The sequence below is a fragment of the Globicephala melas genome, chromosome 1 (genome assembly GCF_963455315.2).
Source record: "Globicephala melas chromosome 1, mGloMel1.2, whole genome shotgun sequence".
Lineage (NCBI taxonomy): Eukaryota > Metazoa > Chordata > Mammalia > Artiodactyla > Delphinidae > Globicephala > Globicephala melas.
The window spans coordinates 21,247,741-21,274,355 of record NC_083314.1 but is presented as its reverse complement, the minus strand read 5'-3'; the positions used below and the strand labels follow the sequence as shown (position 1 = coordinate 21,274,355).

At 50.5% G+C, this 26,615-nt stretch overlaps 1 protein-coding gene across 1 annotated transcript in view; it reads right to left on the bottom strand.

The window, feature by feature from the left end:
* The window catches only part of CAPN2 (calpain 2), a 62,352-nt gene that overhangs the window by 13,160 nt on the left and 22,577 nt on the right, over nucleotides 1-26,615 (bottom strand). The window contains exons 3-11 of the mRNA XM_030868392.3: nucleotides 19,618-19,736; nucleotides 18,972-19,105; nucleotides 17,705-17,873; nucleotides 16,434-16,517; nucleotides 6,940-7,025; nucleotides 5,958-6,032; nucleotides 5,094-5,254; nucleotides 2,433-2,602; nucleotides 531-542 (exon numbers count right to left, since the gene is read on the bottom strand). Of these exons, the coding sequence (XP_030724252.1) occupies nucleotides 531-542; nucleotides 2,433-2,602; nucleotides 5,094-5,254; nucleotides 5,958-6,032; nucleotides 6,940-7,025; nucleotides 16,434-16,517; nucleotides 17,705-17,873; nucleotides 18,972-19,105; nucleotides 19,618-19,736 (1,010 nt within the window). The remainder of the gene's footprint in view (nucleotides 1-530; nucleotides 543-2,432; nucleotides 2,603-5,093; nucleotides 5,255-5,957; nucleotides 6,033-6,939; nucleotides 7,026-16,433; nucleotides 16,518-17,704; nucleotides 17,874-18,971; nucleotides 19,106-19,617; nucleotides 19,737-26,615) is intronic.

Sequence of the window (26,615 nt, the reverse complement as noted above, 5' to 3'; positions counted from 1 at the left end):
CGCACATCCCAATAGTCTGGCAAGGTGGATGGTTGACCAGTTTTACTGACGAAGAAACTGAAGTCCAGAGAGGACAGGTTAATTGCTCAAGGTCACACAGCTTGCAAATGGCAGAGCTGGGAATGGGGTCCAGGCCTCTTTCTGTGCTCCCCCATCTTATAATACCACCGCAGGGCTCATCATTTCCCTTTAGGCCTGTTTTAAGAGCACTACAGGACTCCAGGAAGAGTCTCCTGCAGCCCCTGGACCACAGACCCTCCACCCGGGACTATATGTGTACAGCGGCTTTGCCAGGTCTGGGGAGACAGCACGCCCCATGGCAACTGCCCCAGCTGCCTTACCCTGTGCTTAGACCCTGGGATCTAGGACCTGAGCAACCTCACTGCAGCCCAGAGGGGCTGGGGACTCATCCTTCATCGCCACCAGCCCCTGCCCAGGCTTCACAAGACCCCCGAGCCAGCAGTCTAAGCCTCTTCCTTGTTGGTGAACCTGAGCCCGCAGGGACAGCGGCTGACGTGAGCCAGACGTACCTCCTCTGGAATCTGCAAATAAAGGAGAACACGCTGAATTCAGACTCTGGAAAAGCTCCAGAAAGAAATGTCACCACTGAGATGGTCTCCTTTGCTACCCCGCTTTCTCTGTAGCTTTACCAATAGGAACTAAGTCAACCCAGTAATTATTTCCCAAGGAACGCAACGTATTCCCACATTTTAAAAAAAATCTTATGAGCCGGCGATAATGTACATGAGCCCTTAGCACCGTTCTTAACTTATAGAGCAAGAAACCGAGGCCTGGAGCTGTGAAGTGACCTGGCTGACCTGGCTGAGGTCACCCAGCTGCCTGTAGCAAAGCCCACACCCCACCCTCGCCGCCAGGGAAAGCAGGGCTGGAGGAAGCAGCACAGGGACACAGCTGTCCCCCGGGGCTGGGGGCCAGCAGGTGCTGGTTCGAAGCTGCTGCCGGCCACATCCATCTGTATTTCCTCAAGCAAGTCGCTTCCCTTCTCTGGCCTCAGTTTCCTTATCTCTAAAATGGGACAGGTGCTTCTTGGCTCTGAAAGCCCATGGCTGGATTTCCAAGTCTGGGCTGTGTGTCACAATTCAGTCTGCATTTTTCTTGCAGCTATTCTGTCCTAGATCTGAAGTCCTCAGCTCCTACTTCAGAGACTGAGAAGCTTGGAATTATGTGCATTTTTTTTTTTTTTTTTTTTTTTTGCGGTACACAGGCCTCTCAGTTTTGGCCTCTCCCGTTGCGGAGCACAGGCTCCGGACGCGCAGGCTCAGCGGAATGGCTCACAGGCCCAGCCGCTCCGTGGCATGTGGGATCTTCCCGGACCAGGGCAAGAACCCGTGTCCCCTGCATCGGCAGACGGACTCTCAACCACTGCGCCACCAGGGAAGCCCTTATGTGCATTTTTAGAAATGATGGTGCTTGCCCAGCTCCACCTGTTGGTGGGTGAGCAGGCAGGTCGTCGCCCCACGGGTGGCAGCCGCGTTTCCCTGCTGGGTGAAGTGAGCAGACAGCCTTCTCCCTGACACTGTGTCTGACTCCTACGCGCCGTGCTGGGAGCCCGGCTCTCAGGGTTCGGTGGGAGACCTGATGTGTAGTATTTGCTAATTTCCATGCTGTACATACTGCCCCCTCCCTGCCGTGGCTGTCTTCAGGCTGCCCACGTGACCTCACTGAATGTCGGGCTGGGAAGAGTGGGCCGGTTCCAGCACATCACTGTGGCCCGCCCATCACACCAAAGTGCACCCCACTTGAGCGGCTCTGAAGTCTTCCTTGCACCCCGCTTCTCCCACTGCTCACCCCAGGCCAGGAGCAGCGCTTCTCTGTGTGGGAGAAGGGAGAGGGAAAGGAACCGGGCCCAGCGTGTTGGGTCAGTTGGTTCGGAATGAAAGGACATGGGGGCAGTGAGAGCGCCTGTGGTGGGCGCGGGGCTCTAGCCGGCTGAGCCCTGGTGGGAGCAGAGGACCAACCGTTCCCCTGCCCCGAGCATGGGCTCTGCCCAGCGGGACGGGACCTGCTGGCTCAGTTCCTGCCCTCACAGTGGCTCCGGACATGGTCCAGCACACTCTGTCCTCGCCTTACATCTGTTCTGTCCTTTGGAGATTGGTGGCCAGCCAGAGTGCCAGGCCTGGGGGAAGTGAGAAGGGCCACGGAGGCCACTTGAAAGAGCGGGACTCCCCGGAAGCTGGCTGCAGGGGAAGGGGGGCGGGGGCTCCTGGTGACCCAGACCAATTGCAGGGACCTCCCTGCATGAGTCTCTTAGGACTGGCCCGGCCCATGGCTTTGCTTTTCCTTGGCCAAGCTCCCGGCCTGGGGTCCCATCTCCAGGTCTGCCTCTGGGGTTGGCCTTCGTCGCAGGGGCTGACACGAGCCAAGGTGGAAGGGAAGGAGGAGCCCCAGCCCTGTGGACGCCCCTCCCATACCTCATAGATGCCGAAGCCAATGGTGTGCATGTCCTCGCCCATCTTCCTCTGCCGCCGCCGGTGCTTCTGGATGAGACCCACCAGGAAGGTGCAGCCGTTCTCCCCGTCCTCCTGGTCTTCGTCCTCCTCCTCCAACTTGATCAGGTACTGAGGGTTCATCCAGAAGGTATCTGTAGCCAGAAGGGGCGGGGGTCAGTCACTCAGACCGCAGGAGCCCAGCGTGAACAGGTGTGCATGGGGGGACGAGGGGACGAGGCCGCACTGGTCGCAGGGGTTGGAGGCTGCTGGGAGAGGGGTGAGGATGGGTGGGTGGGGGTATGGCAGGGCAGAGGAACCAGAGATCAGGGCTGGCTGGCAGCCCGTCCGGTGGCAACAGGCCATGAGCAGTGGAGGGCTGGGGGTTTGTCTGAACCTCACGGGAACCTAAATTAGAAATTCCCCTTTGCAGTTCTCTCTCGCTCGCCCTCAGGCTGGCCGGGCTTGGGAGGCATCCTGGCACAGGGTGGTCAGAGCTGAGGCCCAGATCTCCTTTGGCTCAGCTGTGATATCTCCCCGTGGTATCTTCTCACCAGGCTCTAACTCGGGGGTCAGAGATGGCCCAGCTGGCCTGGCTGGGGGGACTTGGGGACTAGGTCTGCACCCCCCTCAATGAACCCAGGGGCCAGGAACATCCTGTGCCCCGTCTCGGCCTCTTGTTCTGTGTCCCCGTCCTCCTGGGCCTGTCCCCTTGCCCACTCCCATGGTGTCTCTGCCCTCCCAACTTTCAAAACCAACTTGCAGGAAGGAGCTGAGATTCATTCATTTTAAGGATAATTAATGTGCTCTCCTTCCTTTACCTACTAACATTCTACTTGTGGAGATAAAGGTATCTAGTGTAGGGTTTGGCCAACTATGGCTCTATGGGCTGCTGGCTGCCTGTTTTTACAAGTAAAGTTTTATTAGAACACAGTCATCATATCTGTTCATTTAAGTATGGCTGCCTGCGGGCTACAGCAACAGTTGAATAGTTGCCATAGAGACTAGATGGCCCACAGAGCCAAAAGGGTCAACTATCTGGCCCTTAAGAGAGAGTCTGCCAACCCCTGATCTAGTGGGTAGGAGACATAGTCTTATCTGAGGCAGAGGACCATCCCAGCACCTCTGGAACTTGCTTGGTGGCTGCATACATGAGATGAAGGATTAAAAGCACCAGAGCTGGGCTTCCCTGGTGGCGCAATGGATAAGAATCTGCCTGCCAATGCAGGGGACCCAGGTTCGATCCCTGGTCCAGGAAGATCCCACATGCCACAGAGCAACTAAGCCCGTGCGCCACAACTACTGAGCCTGTGCTCTAGAGCCACAATTACTGAAGCCCGCGTGCCACAACTACTGAAGCCCGCGTGCCTAGAGCCCATGCTCCGCAACAAGAGAAGCCACCGCAATGAGAAGCCTGCGCACCGCAATGAAGAGTAGCCCCCGCTCGCCACGACTAGAGAAAGCCTGCACACAGCAACAAAGACCCAATGCCGCCAAAAAAAAAAAAAAAAAAAAAAAAGCACCAGAGCTAGAGGCACCAATCTGCTAGTCCCAGTCTGACTACTTGCTCTGTGGCCCAGGTATGCCACTGAGAGCCTTGGTTTCCTCATCTGTAACAAGAGAATCAATATATGACCATGAATTGCCATTGCAGTACTTAAAGACTGACTCCACAGTCAGACTGCCCGGGTTCAAATCCAGGGCACAGTGAAGGCTGTGAGGCCTTGGGCAAGTCACTTAACCTCTCCAAGCCTCAGTCCCCTCACCTTAAAGATGGAGATGATAATAAAGTGCCTGCCTCAGAAGGCTGTTGTGAGGATTCAATGGAGTAATATATTAATAAATCACTTAGCACAGTTCCTAGCACCCAATGTATGTTTCATAATTGGCAAATGTCATCATGATGGGACAATTTCTGAGTGGGAGAGGCCAGGGGAGGACTGGGCCATCGAGGCAGAAGGGTCAGGGGAATAAACAAACGATAAACCAGAGGAGGAGTCCTTGCCCCCATCTGAGCAGGACCCCATCAACACCTGCTGAGTGAATTGGGCACAAGAGGATTGCCAGGCAACAACCAGGGTCTGGATGTGCAGAGGTCCAGTGGGTGAGGTCCCCCTGCTGGGCTAGGCCGCGTGGGCTTCGTGTGGATAAAGCAGCCCATGGGGGTTTCCCTGGTGGCGCACTGGTTGAGAGTCCGCCTGCCGATGCAGGGGACACGGGTTCGTGCCCCGGTCCGGGAAGATCCCACATGCTGCGGAGCGGCTGAGCCCGTGAGCCATGGCCGCTGAGCCTGCGCGTCCGGAGCCTGTGCTCCGCAACGGGAGTGGCCACAACAGTGAGAGGCCCGCGTACCGCAAAAAAAAACAAACAAAAAAAGTAGCCCAGGGGTATGAAGTGGGACTAACGCTGCCTAGTGGGCGAGGCCGTGGCATCAGGGAATCTAGGGCCCAGAGAGGAATCACAGAAACAGCACGTCTTGGGTTCTGCGTGGGCAGGGAGACAAGTGAGTGCAGAAGGCAAGGGGCTGAGGGGACAAGAAGGGTGTTGAGGTGGAGACTCAGGGAGAAGAGGCAGAGGGTCCTGGAGGGTAGGAGCGGCCAGGATGGGGTGCAGCACACCAGGGTGGGGCGGTGGCAGGGTGCTCACTCGGGTAGTTCCTGCAGCCGCCCGCGGTGGAGCCCCGCCTCCAGTTCCCATCCATCTTGGTGAGTTTCCACTTCTTGTAGGTGTCACTGGTCAGCGTGTCAGGGGTCAGGTTGCAGATCTCCAGGCGGGAATAGTGCCTCAGGAAGTCGTTGAAAGACATCCTGCAAAAGCAGGGACGCAGCACCCAGGTTGCCGGAGGACACACTGATAAGCCTGGACCTTTCCGCCCAAGGCCAGACTAGGACCCAGTCAGGGCCAGGCAGAGCTGCTAGGAGACAGCACCTCGGGGCCACATGGCCACCAGGTCCGCCACTGGAAGGCGCCAATTCTAGTCCTGGTGCTACCCCCTTCTAGCCAGGTGACCTTCAGCAAGTTACTTAAGCCTCTGTGAAACTCAGAACTCTCATCTGTAAAAATGGGGGCCACGTGCATCAAATGAGACAAAATACGGCTGCTCATTTGGTAAAACGCCAGTACTGTGCAGACGTAGGTGGTCCCAGAGTAGCACAGACACAGCCGCGTGGGCCCCACTGCTACTCTCCAAGGGACCCATTTCTTGAGGCCTCGGGATGAATCTCTAGGAACTGGTTGGGAGAAAGGCCCATCTTCCCCCTCTTTTCTCTTGGGACCTGAACATGCCTGCAGGGATTCTTAGCCTTCTCTGCTGAGCTGCTCAGCTTTGAAACCCTACTGCTGAGATGGACAAACTGAAGAGGTTCAAGAATTGTTTTGTTCAAGGTCTTATAGTGAATTTAAAACAACAACAAAACCAGGATCCCACGCCCCTGCTCCCTCAACACGATAATCTCACTCATTTTCTAGTAAAGATCAGACACCTCTTTCCCTAACGCCTAAGAATCTTACCAGAATTCCCCATCTTCCTGCCGTCTGGTCAGCCTTTCCCTCTCCTCTGGGTCAATAGTGGTCCAGTTTGGGCAGCTGGAAAACCAAGCAATGGAGAGGCATTAGAAACTAGTGTGGGACGATGACTTCTCCCCAACATGCGCCAAAGTTGAGGACCGGGGACATGCTCTCCCACCTGAGGGCTCAGACCCCAGTAAGGGAGGGAAGTAACACACAGGTGGCTGAGAGGTACAGGGCAGCAAGGTGAGAGGATACATTATCCTGGAAGATGGTGGCAAGGAAGATTCCAGAAGATGAACACAGCCCATCAGAGAGACATGAAGTAGCATCAGTGGCCCAAACTGAGATGGGCCTGTCAGCTCTTTTAAGGGGCGATTGGAAATTCGATGTAGGGGAGGGGCGCTCATCTTGGCCTCTGTGCCTGGCCTGCAGTCCCGGGCAGGCGTCTCTATGCCATGGCAGAGGCTGCCAGGGAAAAGGTGAAGAACCGTGGGTGCTGGGCTGTGGAGGGGCACGGGGAGACGGGAGCTGAGGAAGACCATGAGAGGGGCTCACAGAGTACACCCCAGAGAGTCGAAGGTCTAACAGGCCTACCAGGAACCCTGGACATCAACAGAAGGACTTCTCTCTGGTCACAGGCACAACGTTTACATCCTTGGGATAGAACGAGTGCTTAGGGGAGGAAGGGTGTATTTTTTCCCTGAAGATCCAATAGCAAGGTGACGCCGAGCTAGGGAAGGGAGGAACCATGAGGTGATGAAAGGATGAGCATCCCAGGAGCCCTTGTAAAGGCACCCAGACGGCTGGAGTGCACTGCTTAAGAGCCTAGAGGGCCACCAGCCCCCGGGGTCCCACTCGGGGTGGCCTGTGCTCTCGGGGATTTATTCTCAGCACGGCTACCATGCCCCCCCCCTCTCCTCAGCTCCCCAGAGACCCCTGGAAAGAGTGCCCCCACGCCGGCTCCCGAACCTGCCCTACTCACTTGTCGTTCCACTGCCCGGTCCACTCCACCTCTCCCCAGGGATTCCGGATGCGGATCAGCTTCTGCAGGCTTCCTCTGCTTTCCACCTGCAGGAGGGGTGGGGGAAGGAGAGGAGAGAGATGTTGAGTTCAAGCCAGGCCTGGAGGTTCTCCGGCCCAAAGCCCCTTTTTCTCCATGAGCCAGGGGCAGGAGGCGTCAAGTCCATGTAATAAGGGGGATCGCAAAAGGGAGAGGGCCTTGACTCCCAGACCCTTGCTGCAGGGTCTGGCCCTTGGAGGACCAGGGCTCTTTTTTTTTTTTGCGGCACGCGGGCCTCTCGCTGCTGTGGCCTCTCCCGTTGCGGAGCACAGGCTCCGGACACGCAGGCTCAGCAGCCATGGCTCACGGGCCCAGCCACTCTGCGGCATGTGGGATCTTCCCGGCCCGGGGCACGAACCCGTGTCCTCTGCATCGGCAGGTGGACTCCCAACCACCGCGCCACCAGGGAAGCCGCAAGGACCAGGGCTCTTTAACCTCTATCCTGAGTCTGAGGCACAAATGTGCTTGTTCTAGATGCTGAATTGGCACGTCACCTCTGAACCTTAGTTTAACTAACTATAAGAGCATGTACTTTTGTCACGGGAGCTCCATCAAATGAACACTGGTGATGACAAGCAAATGCAGTGCATGAATCTTGATTAAACCCTGGACTGGGGGCATCGAGGGTACTCTAAAGGACATTTTGGAGCAACTGGGAAAATGTTTACATGGACTATATATTAGATCATGCTATTGAATTAATGTTTATTTCTTCAGCATGAAAACAGTACTGGGATTATGTAAGAGAGTGTCCTTATGGGTAGGAGATAAATGCTGAAGTATTCAGGAGTGAAGCGTCTGTTGTGACATCTGCAATTTACTTCCAAATGGTTCAGAAAGGAAGTACACATACATAGAGACAAAACAGATGTGGAAAATTTCAACCACTGTTGAATCTGGAAAAATAGCATTTGGATGTTTATTATACTATTCTGTCAACTTTTCTGTAGACTTGAAATTTTTCAAAATAAAAAGATATATGCGGTGGTGTTAAAAAAAAGAGAGCGAGAGAGAGGGCACTGCACATGTCAGAAGACCTGGGATCTAGTCCGGGTTTTGTAATTAACAGTGGATGGTGGCTACCTAACAGTATTTATAGTATAAAAACAAACAAACAAAAACCGCCAGCAAAATCCAGGACAGCGACCTGCTTGCACACAATGTGTCAGGTGCAGCCTGAGTGCTTTACATATATTAACTTGTTTGAATCACCTCAACAACCTGCAATGGATGTTATTTTTTTAAATTAATTAATTAATCAATTTTTGGCTGCGTTGGGTCTTCGTTGCTGTGCGTGGGCGCTCTCTAGTTGCGGCGAGCGGGGGCTACTCTTTGTTGCAGTGCGTGGGCTTCTCATTGCAGTGGCTTCTCTTGTTGTGGAGCATGGGCTCTAGGCGTACAGGCTTCAGTAGTTGTGGCACGTGGGCTCAGTAGTTGTGTCTCACGGGCTCTAGAGCGCAGGCTCAGTAGTTGTGGCGCACGGGCTTAGTTGCTCCACAGCATATGGCATCTTCCCGGACCAGATCTCAAACCTGTGTTCCCTGCACTGGCAGGCGGATTCTTAACCACTGCACCACCAGGGAAGTCCCTACAATGGATATTATTATTACTGTTTCTAATTTAAATCTGAGGAAACTAGGGGGCAGAAGAGAGCTTAAATAACTGCCCAAGGCCACACAGCTGGCAAGCAGTCAGATTTGACCACTACAGTAATTGGGGCACCAATGCTTCTGTGAGATCAAATGTGAAAGCACTTTTTTTTTTTTATGTTAGTTTCAGCTTCACAACAAAATGAATCAGTTATATATATACACATATGTTCCCATATCTCTTCCCACTTGCGTCTCCCTCCCTCCCACCCTCCCTATCCCACCCCTCCAGGCGGTCACAAAGCACCGAGCTGATCTCCCTGTGCTATGCGACTGCTTCCCACTAGCTATCTACCTTACGTTTGGTAGTGTATATGTGTCCATGCCTCTCTCTCGCTTAGTCAGTTTACCCTTCCCCCTCCCCATATCCTCAAGTCCATTCTCTAGTAAGTCTGTGTCTTTATTCCTGTTTCACCCCTAGGTTCTTCATGACAGTTTTTTCCCTTAAATTCCATATATATATGTGTTAGCATACGGTATTTGTCTCTCTCCTTCTGATGTACTTCACTCTGTATGACAGACTCTTGGTCCATCCACCTCATTACAAATAGCTCAATTTCATCTCTTTTTATGGCTGAGTAATATTCCATTGTATATATGTGCCACATCTTCTTTATCTATTCATCCGATGATGGACATTTAGGTTGTTTCCATCTCCGGGCTATTGTAAATAGAGCTGCAATGAACATTTTCGTACATGACTCTTTTTGAATTATGGTTTTCTCAGGGTATATGCCCAGTAGTGGGATTGCTGGGTCATATGGTAGTTCTATTTGTAGTTTTTAAAGGAACCTCCACACTGTTCTCCACAGTGGCTGTATCAATTTACATTCCCACCAACAGTGTAAGAGGGTTCCCTTTTCTCCACACCCTCTCCAGCATTTATTGTTTCTAGATTTTTTGATGATGGCCATTCTGACTGGTGTGAGATGATACCTCATTGTAGTTTTGATTTGCATTTCTCTAATGATTAGTGATGTTGAGCATTCTTTCATGTGTTTGTTGGCAGTCTGCATATCTTCTTTGGAGAAATGTCTATTTAGGTCTTCTGCCCATTTTTGGATTGGGTTGTTTGTTTTTTTGTTATTAAGCTGCATGAGCTGCTTATAAATTTTGGAGATTAATCCTTTGTCAGTTGCTTCATTTGCAAATATTTTCTCCCATTCTGAGGGTTGTCTTTTGGTCTTGTTTATGGTTTCCTTTGCTGCGCAAAAGCTTTTAAGTTTCATTAGGTCCCATTTGTTTATTTTTGTTTCTATTTCCATTTCTCTAGGAGGTGGGTCAAAAAGGACCTTGCTGTGATTTATGTCATAGAGTGTCCTGCCTATGTTTTCCTCTAAGAGTTTGATAGTTTCTGGCCTTACATTTAGGTCTTTAATCCACCTTGAGCTTATCTTTGTGCAAGGTGTTAGGGAGTGATACAATCTCATACTTTTACATGTAGCTGTCCAGTTTTCCCAGCACCACTTATTGAAGAGGCTGTCCTTTCTCCACTGTACATTCCTGCCTCCTTTATCATAGATATGGTGACCATATGTGCGTGGGTTTATCTCTGGGCTTTCTATCCTGTTCCAGTGATCTATATTTCTGTTTTTGTGCCAGTACAATACTGTCTTGATTACTGTAGCTTTGTAGTATAGTCTGAAGTCAGGAAGCCTGATTCTTCCAGCTCCGTTTTTCGTTCTCAAGATTGCTTTTGCTATTCGGGGTCTTTTGTGTTTCCATACAAATTGTGAAATTTTTTGTTCTAGTTCTGTGAAAAATGCTAGTGGTAGTTTGATAGGGATTGCATTGAATCTGTAGATTGCTTTGGGTAGTAGAGTCATTTTCACAATGTGGATTCTTCCAATCCAAGAACATGGTATATCTGTCCATCTATTTGTATCATCTTTAATTTCTTTCATCAGTGTCTTATAATTTTCTGCATACAGGTCTTTTGTCTCCATAGGTAGGCTTATTCCTAGATATTTTATTCTTTTTGTTGCAATGGTAAATGGGAGTGTTTTGTTGATTTCACTTTCAGATTTTTCATCCTTAGTGTATAGGAATGCCAGAGATTTCTGTGCATTAATTTTGAATTCTGCTACTTTACCAAATTCATTGATTAGCTCTAGTAGTTTTCTGGTAGCATCTTTAGGATTCTCTATGTATAGTATCATGTCATCTGCAAATAGTGACAGCTTTACTTCTTCTTTTCCAATTTGGATTCCTTTTATTTCCTTTTCTTCTGATTGCTGTGGCTAAAACTTCCAAAACTATGTTGAATAAGAGTGGTGAGAGTGGGCAACCTTGTCTTGTTCCTGATCTTAGTGGAAATGCTTTCAGTTTTTCACCATTGAGGATGATGTTGGCTGTGGGTTTGTCATATATGGCCTTTATTATGTTGAGGAAAGTTCCCTCTATGCCTACTTTCTGCAGGGTTTTTATCATAAATGGGTGCTGAATTTTGTCAAAAGCTTTCTCTGCATCTACTGAGATGATCATATGGTTTTTCTCCTTCAATTTGTTAATATGGTGTATCACGTTGATTGATTTGCATATATTGAAGAACCCTTGCATTCCTGGAATAAACCCCACTTGATCATGGTGTATGATCCGTTTAATGTGCTGTTGGATTCTGTTTGGTAGTATTTTGTTGAGGATTTTTGCATCTGTGTTCATCAGTGATATTGGCCTGTAGTTTTCTTTCTTTGTGACATCCTTGTCTGGTTTTGGTATCAGGGTGATGGTGGCCTCGTAGAACGAGTTGGGGAGTGTTCCTCCCTCTGCTATATTTTGGTTGAGTTTGAGAAGGATAGGTGATAGCTCTTCTATAAATGTTTGATAGAATTCGCCTGTGAAGCCATCTGGTCCTGGGCTTTTGTTTGCTGGAAGATTTTTAATCACAGTTTCAATTTCAGTGCTTGTGATTGGTCTGTTCATATTTTCTATTTCTTCCTGATTCAGTCTTGGCAGGTTGTGCCTTTCTAAGAACTTGTCCATTTCTTCCAGGTTGTCCATTTTATTGGCATAGAGTTGCTTGTAGTAATCTCTCATGATCTTTTGTATTTCTGCAGTGTCAGTTGTTACTTCTCCTTTTTCATTTCTAATTCTATTGATTTGAGTCTTCTCCCTTTTTTTCTTGATGAGTCTGGCTAATGGTTTATCAATTTTGTTTATCCTTTCAAAGAACCAGCTTTCAGTTTTATTGATCTTTGCTATCGTTTCTTTCATTTCTTTTTCATTTATTTCTGATGTGATCTTTATGATTTCTTTCCTTCTGCTAACTTTGGGGTTTTTTTGGTTCTTCTTTCTCTAATTGCTTTAGGTGCAAGGTTAGGTTGTTTATTCGAGATGTTTCCTGTTTCTTAAGTAGGATTGTATTGCTATAAACTTCCCTCTTAGAACTGGTTTGCTGCATCCCATAGATTTTGAGTCGTCGTGTCTCCATTGTCATTTGTTTCTTGGTATTTTTTGATTTCCTCTTTGATTTCTTCCGTGATCACTTCGTTATTAAGTAGTGTATTGTTTAGCCTGCATGTGTTTGTATTTTTTACAGATCTTTTCCTGTAATTGATATCTAGTCTCATAGCATTATGGTCAGAAAAGATACTTGATACAATTTCAGTTTTCTTAAATTTACCAAGGCTTGATTTGTGACCCAAGATATGATCTATCCTGGAGAATGTTCCATGAGCACTTGAGAAAAATGGGTATTCTGTTGTTTTTGGATGGAATGTCCTATAAATATCAATTAAGTCCATCTTGTTTAATGTATCATTTAAAGCTTGTGTTTCCTTATTTATTTTCATTTTGGATGATCTGTCCATTGGTGAAAGTGGGGTGTTAAAGTCCCCTACTATGAATGTGTGACTGTCGATTTCCCCTTTTATGGCTGTTAGTATTTGCCTTATGTATTGAGGTGCTCCTATGTTGGGTGCATAAATATTTACAATTGTTATATCTTCTTCTTGGATCGATCCCTTGATCATTATGTAGTGTCCTTCTTTGTCTCTTCTAATAGCCTGTATTTTAAAGTCTATTTTGTCTGATACGAGAATTGCTACTCCAGCTTTCTTTTGGTTTCCATTTGCATGAAATACCTTTTTCCATCCCCTTTCAGTCTGTATGTATCTCTAGGTCTGAAGTGGGTCTCTTCTAGACAGCAAATATATGCGTCTTGTTTTTGTATCCATTCAGCCAATCTGTGTCTTTTGGTGGGAGCATTCAGTCCATTTACATTTAAGGTAATTATCGATATGTATGTTCCTATTCCCATTTTCTTAATTGTTTTGGGTTCGTTATTGTAGGTCTTTTCCTTCTCTTGTGTTTCTTGCCTAGAGAAGTTCCTTTAGCAGTTGTTGTAGAGCTGGTTTGGTGGTGCTGAACTCTCTCAGCTTTTGCTTGTCTGTAAAGCTTTTAATTTCTCCATCAAATCTGAATGAGATCCTTGCTGGGTAGAGTAATCTTGGTTGCAGGTTTTTCTCCTTCATCACTTTAAATATGTCCTGCCAGTCCCTTCTGGCTTGCAGAGTGTCTGCTGAAAGATCAGCTGTTAACCTTATGGGGATTCCCTTGTGTGTTATTTGTTGTTTTTCCCTTGCTACTTTTAATATGTTTTCTTTGTATTTAATTTTTGACAGTTTGATTAATATGTGTCTTGGCGTATTTCTCCTTGGATTTATCCTGTATGGGACTCTCTGTGCTTCCTGGACTTGATTAACTATTTCCTTTCCCATATTAGGCAAGTTTTCAACTATAATCTCTTCAAATATTTTCTCAGTCCCTTTCTTTTTCTCTTCTTCTTCTGGAACCCCTATAATTCGAATGTTGGTGCGTTTAATGTTGTCCCAGAGGTCTCTGAGACTGTCCTCAGTTCTTTTCATTCTTTTTTCTTTATTCTGCTCTGCAGTAGTTATTTCCACTATTTTATCTTCCAGGTCACTTATCCGTTCTTCTGCCTTCTGCTATTGATCCCATCTAGAGTATTTTTCATTTCATTTATTGTGTTGTTCATCATTGTTTGTTTCATCTTTAGTTCTTCTAGGTCCTTGTTAACTGTTTCTTGCATTTTGTCTATTCTATTTCCAAGATTTTTGATCATCTTTACTATCATTATTCTGAATTCTTTTTCAGGTAGACTGCCTATTTCCTCTTCATTTGTTAGGTCTGGTGGGTTTTTATCTTGCTCCTTCATCTGCTGTGTGTTTTTCTGTCTTTTCATTTTGCTTATCTTACTGTGTTTGGGGTCTCCTTTTTCCAGGCTGAAGGTTCGTAGTTACTGTTGTTTTTGGTGTCTGTCCCCAGTGGCTAAGGTTGGTTCAGTGGGTTGTGTAGGCTTCCTGGTGGAGGGTACTAGTGCCTGTGTTCTGGTGGATGAGGCTGGATCTTGTCTTTCTGGTGGGCAGGTCCACGTCTGGTGGTGTGTTTTGGGGTGTCTGTAGACTTATTATGATTTTGGGTAGCCTCTCTGCTAATGGGTGGGGTTGTGTTCCTGTCTTGCTAGTTGTTTGGCATAGGATGTCCAGCACTGTAGCTTGCTGGTCGTTGAGTGAAGCTGGGTGCTAGCGTTGAGATGGAGATCTCTGGGAGATTTTCGCCGTTTGATATTATGTGCAGCTGGGAGGCCTCTTGTGGACCAGTGTCCTGAAGTTGGCTCTCCCACCTCAGAGGCACAGCACTAACTCCTGGCTGCAGCGCCAAGAGCCTTTCATCCACACGGCTCAGAAGAAAAGGGAGAAAAAGTAGAAAGAAAGAATTAGTAGAAGTAGAAAGAAAGAAAGGAGGGAGGGAGGGAGCAAGAAAGGAAGGAGGGAAGGAAGGAAAAAAAGAAAGAAGACGAAGTAAAATAAAATAAAGATAAAATATAATGAAGTTATTAAAATAAAGAAATAATTATTAAGAGGAAAAAAACAGATGGATAGAACCCGGAACAAATGGTGGAAGCAAAGCTATACAGACAAAATCTCACACAGAAGCATACACATACACACTCAGAAAAAGAGGAAAAGAGGAAAAAGTCATAAATCTTGCTTTCAAAGTCGACCTCCTTAATTTGGGATGATTCGTTGTATAAAGGAGGGAGGGAAGGAAAGAAAACGAAGATAAAGTAAAATAAAATAAGGTTATTAAAATAAAAAGTAATTATTAAGAAAAAAAACAGGACGGATAGAAGCCTCAGACAAATGGTGGAAGCAAAGCTATACAGACAAAATCTCACACAGAAGCATACACATACACAAAAAAAAAGGAAAAGGGGAAAGAATAATAAATCTTGCTCTCAAAGACCACCTCCTTAATTTGGGATGATTCATTGTCTATTCAGGTATTCCACAGATGCAGGGTACATCAAGTTGATTGTGGAGCTTTAATCCGCTGCTTCTGAGGCTGCTGGGAGAGATTTCCCTTTCTCTTCTTTGTTCGCACAGCTCCCAGGGGCTCAGCTTTGGATTTGGACCCGCCTGTGCGTGTAGGTGCCGGAGAGCGTCTGTTCTTTGCTCAGACAGGACGGGGTTAAAGGAGCCGCTGATTCGGAGGCTCTGGCTCACTCAGGCCGGGGGGAAGGGAGGGGCACGGAGTGCGGGGTGAGCCTGCAGCGGCAGAGGCCAGCGTGACGTTGCACCAGCCTGAGGCGCGCCGTGCGTTCTCCCGGGAAAGTTGTCCCTGGATCCCGGGACCCTGACAGTGGCGGGCTGCTCAGGCTCCCAGAAGGGGTTGTGGATAGTGACCTGTGTTCGCACACAGGCTTCTTGGTGACGGCAGCAGCGGCCTTAGCGTCTCATGCCCGCCTCTGGGGTCCGTGCTGTTAGCCGCGGCTCGCGGCTCTGGAGCTCCTTTAAGCAGTGCTCTTAATCCCATCTCCTCGCGCACCAGGAAACAAAGAGGGAAGAAAAAGTCTCTTGCCTCTTCGGCAGCTCCAGACTTTTCCCCGGACTACCTCCCGGCTAGCCGTGGCACACTAACGCCCTGCAGGCTGTGTTCACACCGCCAACCCCAGTCCTCTCCCTACGCTCCGACTGAAGCCCGAGCCTCAGCTCCCAGCCCCGCCCGCCCCGGCGGGTGAGCAGACAAGCCTCTCGGCTGGTGAGTGCCGGTCGGCACCAATCCTCTGTGCAGGAATCTCCCTGCTTTGCCCTCCGCACCCCTGCTGCTGTGCTCTCCTCCGCGGCTCCGAAGCTTCCCCCTCCGCCACCCGCAGTCTCTGCCCACGAAGGGGCTTCCTAGTGTGTGGACACTTTTCCTCCTTCACAGCTCCCTCCCGCTTGTGCAGGACCTGTCCCTATCCTTTTGTCTCTGTTTATTCTTTTTTCTTTTGCCCTACCCAGGTACGTGGGGGGTTTCTTGCCTTTGGGGAGGTCTGAGGTCTTCTGCCAGCGTTCATTAGGTGTTCTGTAGGAGTTGTTCCACGTGTAGATGTATTTCTGGTGTATCTGTGGGGAGGAAGGTGATCTCCGCGTCTTACTCTTCCGCCATCTTCCCGGAAGTCTCATGAAAGCACTTTGAAGAGGACGGAACACTACACAGATGCAGTGTTGTTGTATTATCTTACCTGGTCCAGAACAGCGAGACAATTCTGGAACTCAGTGGCACAGAGGGCCTGGACCGACCTGTGGCCAGCAGAGGGCAGCATGTGGCCGGCAGGGGCTGGAGAGGGCCGGCCCATCCCCTTGGCCCTGAATTGCAGCAAGAATTGGGGAACACGGGCCCCACCCTCAGCAAGCAGCAAAAATGGCTTTCGCCATTGGGCGAACAAGAGAAAGACCCCCGAAAATGCCTGCCAGGCGTTACCTCCTCGGCGCCAGTGACCGAGTACGCGTGCCCTTTCACCAGCTTCTGGAAGGTGATGGCCTCCGAGTCTGCAGCACTGGTGATCTGGAAATGTGGGAGAATCAGTCCCAGGCCGGCCGCCTCCCTCCCTCCCTCCCTCCCTCCCTCCCTCTGTCGCTCAGGGCTCAGCAGGGCCTTGGCCCGGGTGGAGGGCTCTCGCTCCCGCCTGGAGGCCCACCTACTACTTCTTTGAGGCGCTGCCCAGCTATTCACAACCAGAGAAGAGGCCGAGGGCAGCCCTCTGGGAGAGCAGCGCTTGCACTCGTGTGTGCCCGGCGCGGTCACAAATTCCCGCAGGAAAGGGCACACCGTGGAGGGGACTCAGGACACACACCTGGACGGCATCGGCGGCCCAGGTGCGCTGAGTCCCCTGAAACTGCGAGGGCTGCCCCACCCACTGCAGGGTTTACACTAGGACAGCCGTTCGTTTCTGCCTGACTTCAGAATTGGCTTCTGTTCTACTAGAACTTCCCCAGTCATTCCTTCCCCATCTGTTCTGATGGAGGTTGTTATTTTTGTCTGGGTCAATGAGAAGGGCTGTGTCGGAGTAGAAAGGGTCTCTGCCATGCAAACATGGTTTGCAGAGAAAGTCTGAGAATCCCTGCCTAGAGTCAGACAGAGACTTGGGCCCCCAGAGCCACACTTCTTACCCCTGTCCCCACAGGGACCAGAGCTAGGACAGGGCTCCGGTGCCGGGCACAGGCAAAGCCTGGAGGCTCCTTGGGGACAGGGGTTGTGCCCACCTCCCTTCCTCTGGTGACGTTCACCAGCAAGGGTGGCATGTGGGAATGGTTCCTTCCTGTGCCTTCTGAAGTCTTGCCACGGGCCCCTTAACCCTGCAGCAGTGGAGGGAAGGCTGCTGGGCTCCCTGCGGTCATAGGCCCCGCAGGTGGGGCAGAAGGTGTCTAGAATGGTCCTGCCTTGGGCCCAGCAGAGGGCAGGGGACTCTCAGGGAAGCTGTGGTCCGGGGTGGTGAGTCCGAGGAGGCTGAGGGTTGTAAGCAGGTGGGAGAAGGAAAGGCTGGGGTCACCATCGCCCCAGCGGCTGTACCCCAGCCAGCCGGGTGGTTGCCTAGCCGCCCCTGGGCTCCGGGTGAGGTGCACTATGGTGGACAAAGGATGCGCCAACCGTGTGGGGAATGAGGGCAGTGGGTCTCTTTGGTCACTGTTGGCGGAGGCTCCCTTCAGCTAGAGCAGATGGGGGTGCGGCCAGGGAGGGAGGCCTGGACTTACATCGATAGAGCAGCCAAGGAGAGAGCCTTTCTGCAGAGCTTTCTGGATGATCCTGAACAGGTTGGGAGGGGCCTTCCTTAACTCATACCACTCGGCGATGCCTCCGGTGAAGTCCTCGAAGCCCTCAGTGGTGGCACCCCCGGAGAGTGCTTCGTAACACCCATTGATCCTGCAGGGAGGGGACAGATGCCGCTGCCACCTGGTGCGGACACTTCTGCTTCTCAGAGTGCCCCTCCCCCCACGCCTCTTTTGTTGGATGCTGCAGGGACCCCCTGCTCGGTCTTTCCTTGGTTTGTCTCCACCTCCGGGTGCCCACGAGGGCCAGTGACTGTCGCCAAAGCTACCACTGCCTGGTACTTGGTGAAGGTTTTGGAAAAATCTCACAGAACCTTAAGAGTTAGGAAGGACCTCGGTGTTTATCTGGCCCAACCTCCTGTATTGATTCTTTCTACATCCTGGCAGGAAAGGGGAGGTCTGCTAAATTGGCTGTTTGGCATTTATAGCTTAAAAGAAAACAGTTCAGTAATGAAAGCAGCTTCCGTGTGCTGTGTTAGGAGGGGCTGGTCTCTCCCCATGGCGATGTTGGCGCCCTGTGGCTTCCCTAACTCTACTGTTAAAGCATAAGACTTAGTAGCATCTCAGGCCCCAGATTCTCACAGCTGGGTGTGTGACTCCTGGCCCTCCTCCCTGGCAGGGGCTGGAAGGAACAGAAATCCTCCTGATGCCTGAGAGCCGGTCATTTTCCCAGAGGGAGCCCAGACAGCAGGGCCAGGACCCGGCCACTCTGGAGGGGGGCCGACGTGGGCGTCCCGCTGAGAACGGGCAGTGCTGAGCGCTGGACAGGCTCGACTCCGGGCAGCCTGCGGGGGGGGTGGGGGCCCGGCTGGGGAAACCAGTTTTACTCAGCGTATTATGTACTGTGGGCAAGTCTGCATCATTTTCATACCTCTGCAGTGGATAGTTTTGCCCACGGGCAGCAACTCTTTGCTGTATTTAGCTGACAAAAATGTAACATGACCTGCCAAGGAAGCAGAGGCCCTTCTCAAGGCACGATCAGTACCATGACTCGTTCCTGTGCATTTGGTTAAAAACGGCAAGAGCTGGGTGCGTTATCTCTTAGAATTGAGAGCCCAATCTTGTCCAAAGTAGTCCTTCTGTACCAGAGGACTTCTCTTCGGGACAGCCCTCGCCTAAGTCCCGTGTTGCTTCCCAGAATGCAGGGCAGCTGGGGGCAGGCTGCGGGGGGACGGGCACGGCAGGCACTTACTTGGCGTAGGCCTTCTCCAGCAGCGCGCTCCAGAACTCACTGCCCTCTACCGAGTGCACGAAGAGCAGCTCCCCGTCCTTGGTGGGCAGCCTGTCGTCCACCACCACCTCCACCCATTCGCCGTACTGCCAGAACTGCAGGAGGGGGAGGTGGCGGCAGTGTGCGGGGGGTTGAGAGCCTCAGCCGCAGCTGGCTCCTCCCTGCCCGGCCCCTGGGCGCCGGTTCCCCAAGCCCATCGCATCCCCGAGGAGATGCTCTCCTCTAGCCCTCCTCCTGCAGGTACAGCCTCGCTGAGAAACGAGCGCAGAGGCACCTGCCCTTCCCTCCCAGGCCACACCTGCCCCTCCAGCCTTATGCTTTTCAAAATGCTATTTCTCCTTTACCGGCATAAAAGGAGAACAGCGAGCGGTACCTTAACATTTTGTCTCAGACCCCAAATGGTCAACTTTCTTAAAGAAATGTGGGAATTACTTCCTGAGTGCCCTGCCCTACCGCCCTCCTCCGCATTGCTGTCCTTACAGGGTCCCAGGGCGACGACAGGCCAGGCAGCTTCCTGCTGTCTCTCAGTGTCCTTGCCTGGCCCCCAGCACCTGCTCCTAGCCCTCAGGACCTGCTCAGGAGAAGCTCGAGCCAACTCTTAAGTTACCTGGAAGTGGAAGATCCCCGCGTAGTTCTCCTGGAAGCTCTGGTCCAAGGGGACGACTCGGGCCAGGACTTCTTCATTCAAGGTGAGGGAGGCAATGGCTGCCAGTAGCCAGCAGTCACCTGTGAACACGGTGTAAGGAGCTCTCATCAGACAGGTTCAGTGCCGGGAGGATGCTAAACCTCTTGTGCCCACCTCTGGCACTTGAGGCCTAAGGTGAGCCTGGCACAGATGTTCCTCCCCAGTCCTCACATGAGGGCTATGGAGGAGGGCTGGGGTGATGCTTTGAGGGAATGCTGAGGGAGAAATGTTTTTGCTGTGATAGTTCAGATGGGAGAATTCATTCCCTGAAGAACCCAGAACCCGGTGATGGCTGGACTGTGTCCTCACAGCCGGCTCTGGGCCTGGGCCACCGAAGGTGCATGGCAGCCATCATGTGTGGAGTGAGGACTCCAACTCAGCAGCAGAGGCTTCTGACAACACAGGGTTTAAAAGTGGGCGAGTTTGAGGGAGAGGAAGAAGACACCGGCAGGCAGCCCCATGGACGCAAGAGCCAGAATCTGAGGAGGCACCCTGGGCTATCTCCCTGAGGACGGGCGAGGAACACCTCTGGGCGGGTGTGTGGGTACCACACGTGGGAGTCAAAGATGGGGACAGTCAGATGGTCAGCTGTCTGGCAGCCTGGCCTCCCCTTAGCCTCGGTGCCCTCCTCTGCGACACGTTGAGTAACTGGGAGGTGTGACGAGAGCATGTGTGTAAAGCACACACCCATTTCAGGTGGTCAGAAGCAAGCTGGTGGTGGGGAGGGGTCATGTTTGCCACGAGATAAAAGGCCCGACTGATGGGGGCGTTCTGGGACGAGGATGAGGAAGTTTACTCCATTCATTTTTTTTTTTTTTTTTTTGGTATGTGGCCTCTCACTGCTGTGGCCTCTCCCGTTGCGGAGCACAGGCTCCAGACACGCAGGCTCAGTGGCCATGGCTCACGGGCCCAGCCGCTCCGCGGCACGTGGGATCTTCCCGGACTGGGGCACGAACCCGTGTCCCCTGCATCGGCAGGCGGACTCTCAACCACTGCGCCACCAGGGAAGCCCAGTTTACTCCATTCTTAAGGAATGTGCACTTTCCTACAATTTCCCATGACAAGAATAGGAAATAGCCTCAGATGAGTTTGATCTCCATGGCTGGGTTTATTTTTATTAATTGGCAGGTCTATTAAAAGTGTTACTGAAGGACTTCCCTGGTGGCACAGTGGTTAAGAATCCGCCTGCCAATGCAGGGGACACAGGTTTGAGCCCCGGTCTGGGAAGATCCCACATGCCGCGGAGCAACTAAACCCATGCGCCACAACTACCAAGCCTGTGCTCTGAAGCCTGCGAGCCACAACTACTGAGCCTATAAGCCACAACTACTGGAGCCCATGCTCCGCAACAAGAGAAGCCACTGCAATGAGAAGCCCACGCAACGCAACGAAGAGTAGCCCCCGCTCGCCGCAACTAGAGAAAGCCCGTGCGCAGCAACGGAGACCCAACGCAGCCGAAAATAAATAAATGAAAATAAGTTAAAAAATATTTTTTTAAATGTCAACTCTTTTTAAAGAGTGTTACTGAAATTCACCGCAGTCTTTGAATTCTGTGGACTAGTTGGTGTCCTGAGAGTTGCTGAACCGACTGACCTGCTAACACTTAGCAATGACGGGGGAACAGCTCTGAGGCCTCTAGGTGCTCAAGCTGGCCCTGTGGGAAGTGGAAGCACACCTCTCCCTAACCAGCCAGTCAGTAGCCAAAGGAAGTTAAATCCCTTTGCTCCTTAGGTTGGGCGGCCGCTGTGGGTTCACCGCAGTTTTCCACTCAGCAGCCATCTCTTCCCTCCTGGCACCACCAGTGACCCTCCGGGAAGCAAGTCTCCCTGCCTGAGAGGTTTGGGTAGCGCTGGCCCTGCCCCCAGTTCCAGAGATGGATCTTCAGCAAGCTGGGCTGCATGTTCTCTGGCTTCAGTGGTTCACTTGGGGAAGGTTCTGCCATCCAGCCAGAGCCAGGGAGGTGTGAGGAGACCACTCCTGGGGCTTCAGAGAGAGTGGACAGGTGCCTTCTTCTACTGCACTGGCTCTACAATGAGGGGCGGCCTACTGCTGAAGCCGTCTTGCAGCCAACTCAGAGGGAGAGGGGCTGAGAGCTGGAGAGAGAAACCATGTCCTGGTGTCATCACTTGAGTCCCTGTATCAAGCTGTACCTGAAGCCTCACCTGCTTGGACTTCTCAGTTCCAAGAACTGGTCAAGTCCCTATTTCCTGACCCATTAGCCAGGGCTACCAGTTCCTGCCACCTGACTGCTAGGGGAGCTTGGGCAATAGCCATTACTGATGAGGCCTTCCTATGTGCCAGCCAGTGTTCTAGGAGCTGCAGGTTCATCATCTCATTTATTTCTCACAACAGCTCTATGAGGATGGTGCTATGACCATCTCCATGTTAAAAGCTGAGAATGACAAGGCTTAGGAGGTTAAGTGCACTGCCAACAGTAAAACACTGCAAGGAAGAGTTTAAAAGGTGTGATGTTTGTCAGATCTCAGAGACAACCTTCTGGGTCAACTAGATCTTTATATAAACCAAACTAGAGACACACTCTTTGACACAGTGAGAATAGGAGCTTGCAGAGAAACTTGACAGTGAGGGTTTTAAGCACTGGCCCTGCGGAAGGAGCCCCCGGTTGGTGAGGATGGAAATCTATGTAGAGGAGCTCTTCCCGGCTTGATTCCGTACACTGCCTTGTAGGAACCAGACTGTCATTGAAACAGACGACATTCAGGCCTTTTCTGAGCACCCACCCCCCTCTCACTTAGACCTTATCATACTGTCTGCCCTGGAGGATGACTACATCAAGTGACAGCTGCTCTTCGAGTCATGAGATCCTCCTTTTCAATCTATTCCCCTTCCTCCAACTTCAGATCTTCTCCTGACTTTAGTCCTTCTTTGAGAACCTGGAGATGACTGTGATTCTTATTTTCCTTGAGGTTATTTAAGATTTTCTAGGAATCCTGGAAAATGACTTGGGTCTGTCAATACATGGAGGCAGACAGGCGTGTGGATAAAGTGGGCCCAAGTGTAGGAACTTCAGCGACATTTGTCCTGAAACCAGTTATTCCCATGGTTCCTGTAGCTCTTCTGTCAAATCCTCGGAAGAGCTGCCCACTCTGTCTGACTCTGGGAGGGCCATTCTAACGCCCTCCTGGTTCTCTTTCCCTTGGTACCAAGAGTCGATGCCTTTCCCTTGTGCGTGCGTGTAGGCATCACACGAGTGTGTGTCTGCAGGACCTGTTGGTTGCTTTTTAGCGTTGGAGGTCACGGCTGACTGTGCTATTTGTGGGACAGTGACTGAATTCAGGTAGTGATGCCTTTTCCTTTTTTTTTCTTTTTCTTTTTGTGGGTCATACATCTAGGTCAGTGCCGACCGTACATGTGTCTCAGATTACCACTCACCACCAGACCTGGGCGTTCTTGCGACATCCCAGAAATCAGTGGCCACGTTTCAAGGCTCCCTGTTTTTTTCCTTCGTGTCCCAGAAGTATTTTTCGTGGTCATCCTGAGAGGAGCAAGGCCTCATCTCCCCCTGCCCTTCAGAGAGGATTGCTTTCTTCATCCCTTCCTATTCCAATCTAACATGTTTCCTCTGAAAGGATTCATAATCCTAGAATGTCTCCTAGACCACAAAACTGTACCTTTTAGAGATTAAGTTATAAAAAAAAAAAGGGAATTCCCTGGTGGTCCAGTGGTTAGGACTCTGCGCTTTCACTGCTGGGGCCCAGGTTCAGTCCCTGGTCAGAGAATTAAGATCCCTCGAGCTGTACAGTGTGGCCAAACGAAAAAAAAAGAGAGAGAGATTAAGTTACTTTCTTGAGGTCACAGGTCCTGGAAAGGGGGACCTGTGCAGGGACAGGAATCTAGACTCTTAACTTCTGGTCTGTGCTCCTTCCGCCAGAAGGAATGAAAGAAATAACAAGTAGTTAACATTGTGTATAATACTCTGCAATTTACAAAGAACATGGTCCACATCTTATTTGACCCTTACAGAAATCTTATGATTATCCTAATTATTATCACCTTTTTTGGACGAAGCTCAGGAGTCTGTGTTCTACACAGTTAGCAGGTCTTAACATGTAAATCCTCTGAATACAAATCCTGGGTTTTGTTTAAAAACCATACCTTGCTGAAGATTTCCTATGGTTAAGAGTATCTGATTCTTCTAACTAGGGAAAGACCCCACTTCTAACTAGGAAAATCCAACTGCAATTCAAATTTAAAACTAAGGGGTAACAAGTTGGCAGCTTCCTGAAATCCTATATTGTATCTTAATACCCCAATATCCTTGGCTCAGAAATATTAAAACACATCACCCGGGCTTCCCTGGTGGCGCAGTGGTTGGGAGTCCGCCTGCCGATACAGGGGACGCGGCTTCGTGCCCCAGTCCGGGAGGATCCCACATGCCGCGAAGCGGCTGGGCCCGTGAGCCATGGCCGCTGGGCCTGTGCGTCCGGAGCCTGTGCTCCGCAGCGGGAGGGGCCGCGGCAGTGAGAGGCCTGCGTACCGCAAAAAAGGAAAAAACAAAACAAAAACAAAACAAAAAACAAACAAACAAACGTATCACCCATTCAATGCAATGCAATTCCTTACAGCAACAGGAGGATGGCCTGTCACTGCACAGCCAAGACCCTGGCACTAAGATCACAGCACAAGCAAGAAGAAACAAGAGTTAGATGCATTTTACAGTCAAAGGTTCAAAGTTTTTTTATCAGGTCTCCAAATTCTGGAGTTGAGGGAGACTTAGAGCCACTCAGAAGAACATCTTGATTTCTAATAAGGTGAAAGCATTTGAAATCCTATTGTATTATTCTGATTTCTTAACTTTCTCCCTCACCCCACGCAGCAAAATATTTTTAACTAAGTTGGAAAGCTCCCTTATGTAGAGCCCATTTTTAAAGTTTATTTAATATCTGCTCATATAAGCTTTCTCAGTTACAAGATCTGAAGACAACGGTTATCGCAGTTTACACTCACGGAGACTTGACTTACTGTGTGCCAGGCCCTGTGCTAAAATGCTTTACATGCGTTGCAAACAACAACAAAATATTGCCTCTCATTCCAGGAAACAACAATGTTGCTGCCATCAAGCCATCAGCCATGGCAGCCACCCAAACAGTGCACCCTGAGGGGATTCAGGACGGAGAAAAACTGGTCCTAGATAGTTAAGACGCATATGATATCTAGGGAATAATTTCAATGAGTCCAGACTCCTGGATCCTCCCATACATAGAAAAACACTAAAGTCATTAACTTGAGATGTCTGTTTTTTTGTGATTAGCAGTAATCTTTTCATGTCCACTATGTGATTTTTTTCAGTAGAAACTCCTATATACCTTGCTCCTCCCTTACCTCTTTGGAACAGTCCCTCAGAGCTACCAGGGAGGCTGTCTCCCAGGCTACAGTCCCCAGATAGGTCCCCGAATAAAACGTAACTCGCAACTTTTAGGTTGTGCGTTTTTTTCAGTCGAAAGTATCATGAAGTTATCTCATTTCCTCGCCACAAAACAATCTGGGGTAGATGGGTACTATTACCACCCTCTGTAAGGACATTGGGTGGCTCACCCCAAGATCCCAGCTAATGAGTGGCTGTCAGACGTGCCTGAGCAAAGCACATGCTTTTAATGTATAATCTGAACAGTCTCCTTTCCAAGTAGGTGTCAGTTTCTAATTCACCCAGTTCACAAAACACGGTCTTGGGGGCTTTTGTCCTTGAGAGGTGACTCCATTATGTTTCAGTGTTTGGGCTGCACAGTGTTCTCTCTCTAGCTTCCTGCTCGCTCCGCCTGGATGGCCACGTCCGCCTGAGGGTTTTCTCCCCACGTGGAAACCTGTTCTACACCCTCATTAGCTGTAGCCTCACACAGTGCCACTCCTCCGGGCTGAGAATGATTTATGAAAACCCATCTCCTCCGGGTAATCCCATGGTGATCTGCTTCTGTAGAGGTGACCTGGTTGGAGAAGTCACTGGAGTCTCCTCCTGGCACAGCCTGTTTGGGTCAGTCACATCCTGGTCTGGATAAAAACCAGGCCAGCTGGTACGGGCCGGGCAAGGCAACCCGTTGACCTCCGAGGCTCCAGACCACTTGTGGCGCAAACTGGTTTGAGAGGGTGCCTGCCAGTGACCAAGGCCTCTCCTGGAATGTTGCCACGTGGTTGGGGCTTGAAAAAGAAAGATCCGGTGTGTAGTTTTCTACGGGTGTTTAAATTATATATCTATAAGAGACTCTGGACTTCAGCAAATATTTCTTCCTCGTGCTCACTTGTTTGTCTGTTGGGCTCTGCTCTCCAGTCACACAAGAAGATATTTTGGCAGGGGTGAGGGTGGCCGCCCAGACCGCTCAGGGGATGTGTCACTGAACAGTGCACCACGAAACTCCTGCCTTCCCTTCCTGGTGGGTTTTCCAGTTGTTACATGATTTGAGCCTTCCTGCCCAGGTACAAAGTCCTTTTAGAAGGAGCAGAAGGAGGTGATAACCTTCTGATCTTTCTTTTTTTTTTTGCGGTACACAGGTCTCTCACTGTTGCGACCCCTCCCGTTGCGGAGCACAGGCTCCGGACGCGCAGGCTCAGCGGCCATGGCTCACGGGCCCAGCCGCTCCGCGGCATGTGGGATCTTCCCGGGCCGGGGCACGAACCCCTGTCCCCTACATTGGCAGGCGGACTCTCAACCACTGCGCCACCAGGGAAGCCCCTTCTGATCTTTATTTACTCCATTTATCTCAGAGCAGAAACAACTGTCTTGGGGGCCTGAGTGCCGGACTGTGTGAGCTGGAGGTGAGGATGGGTACCTTCCGGTTGCCTCCCCACATCCAGCCTACACCCTTTTCCATCCTGCCCTCTGCCCCAGAGCTGACCTCAGTGGATGAAACTGGGCTCCCGGGACCTCTGGCTGCTGGGAGGGTTTGGCCAGCAGGGAGCCCTAAAGA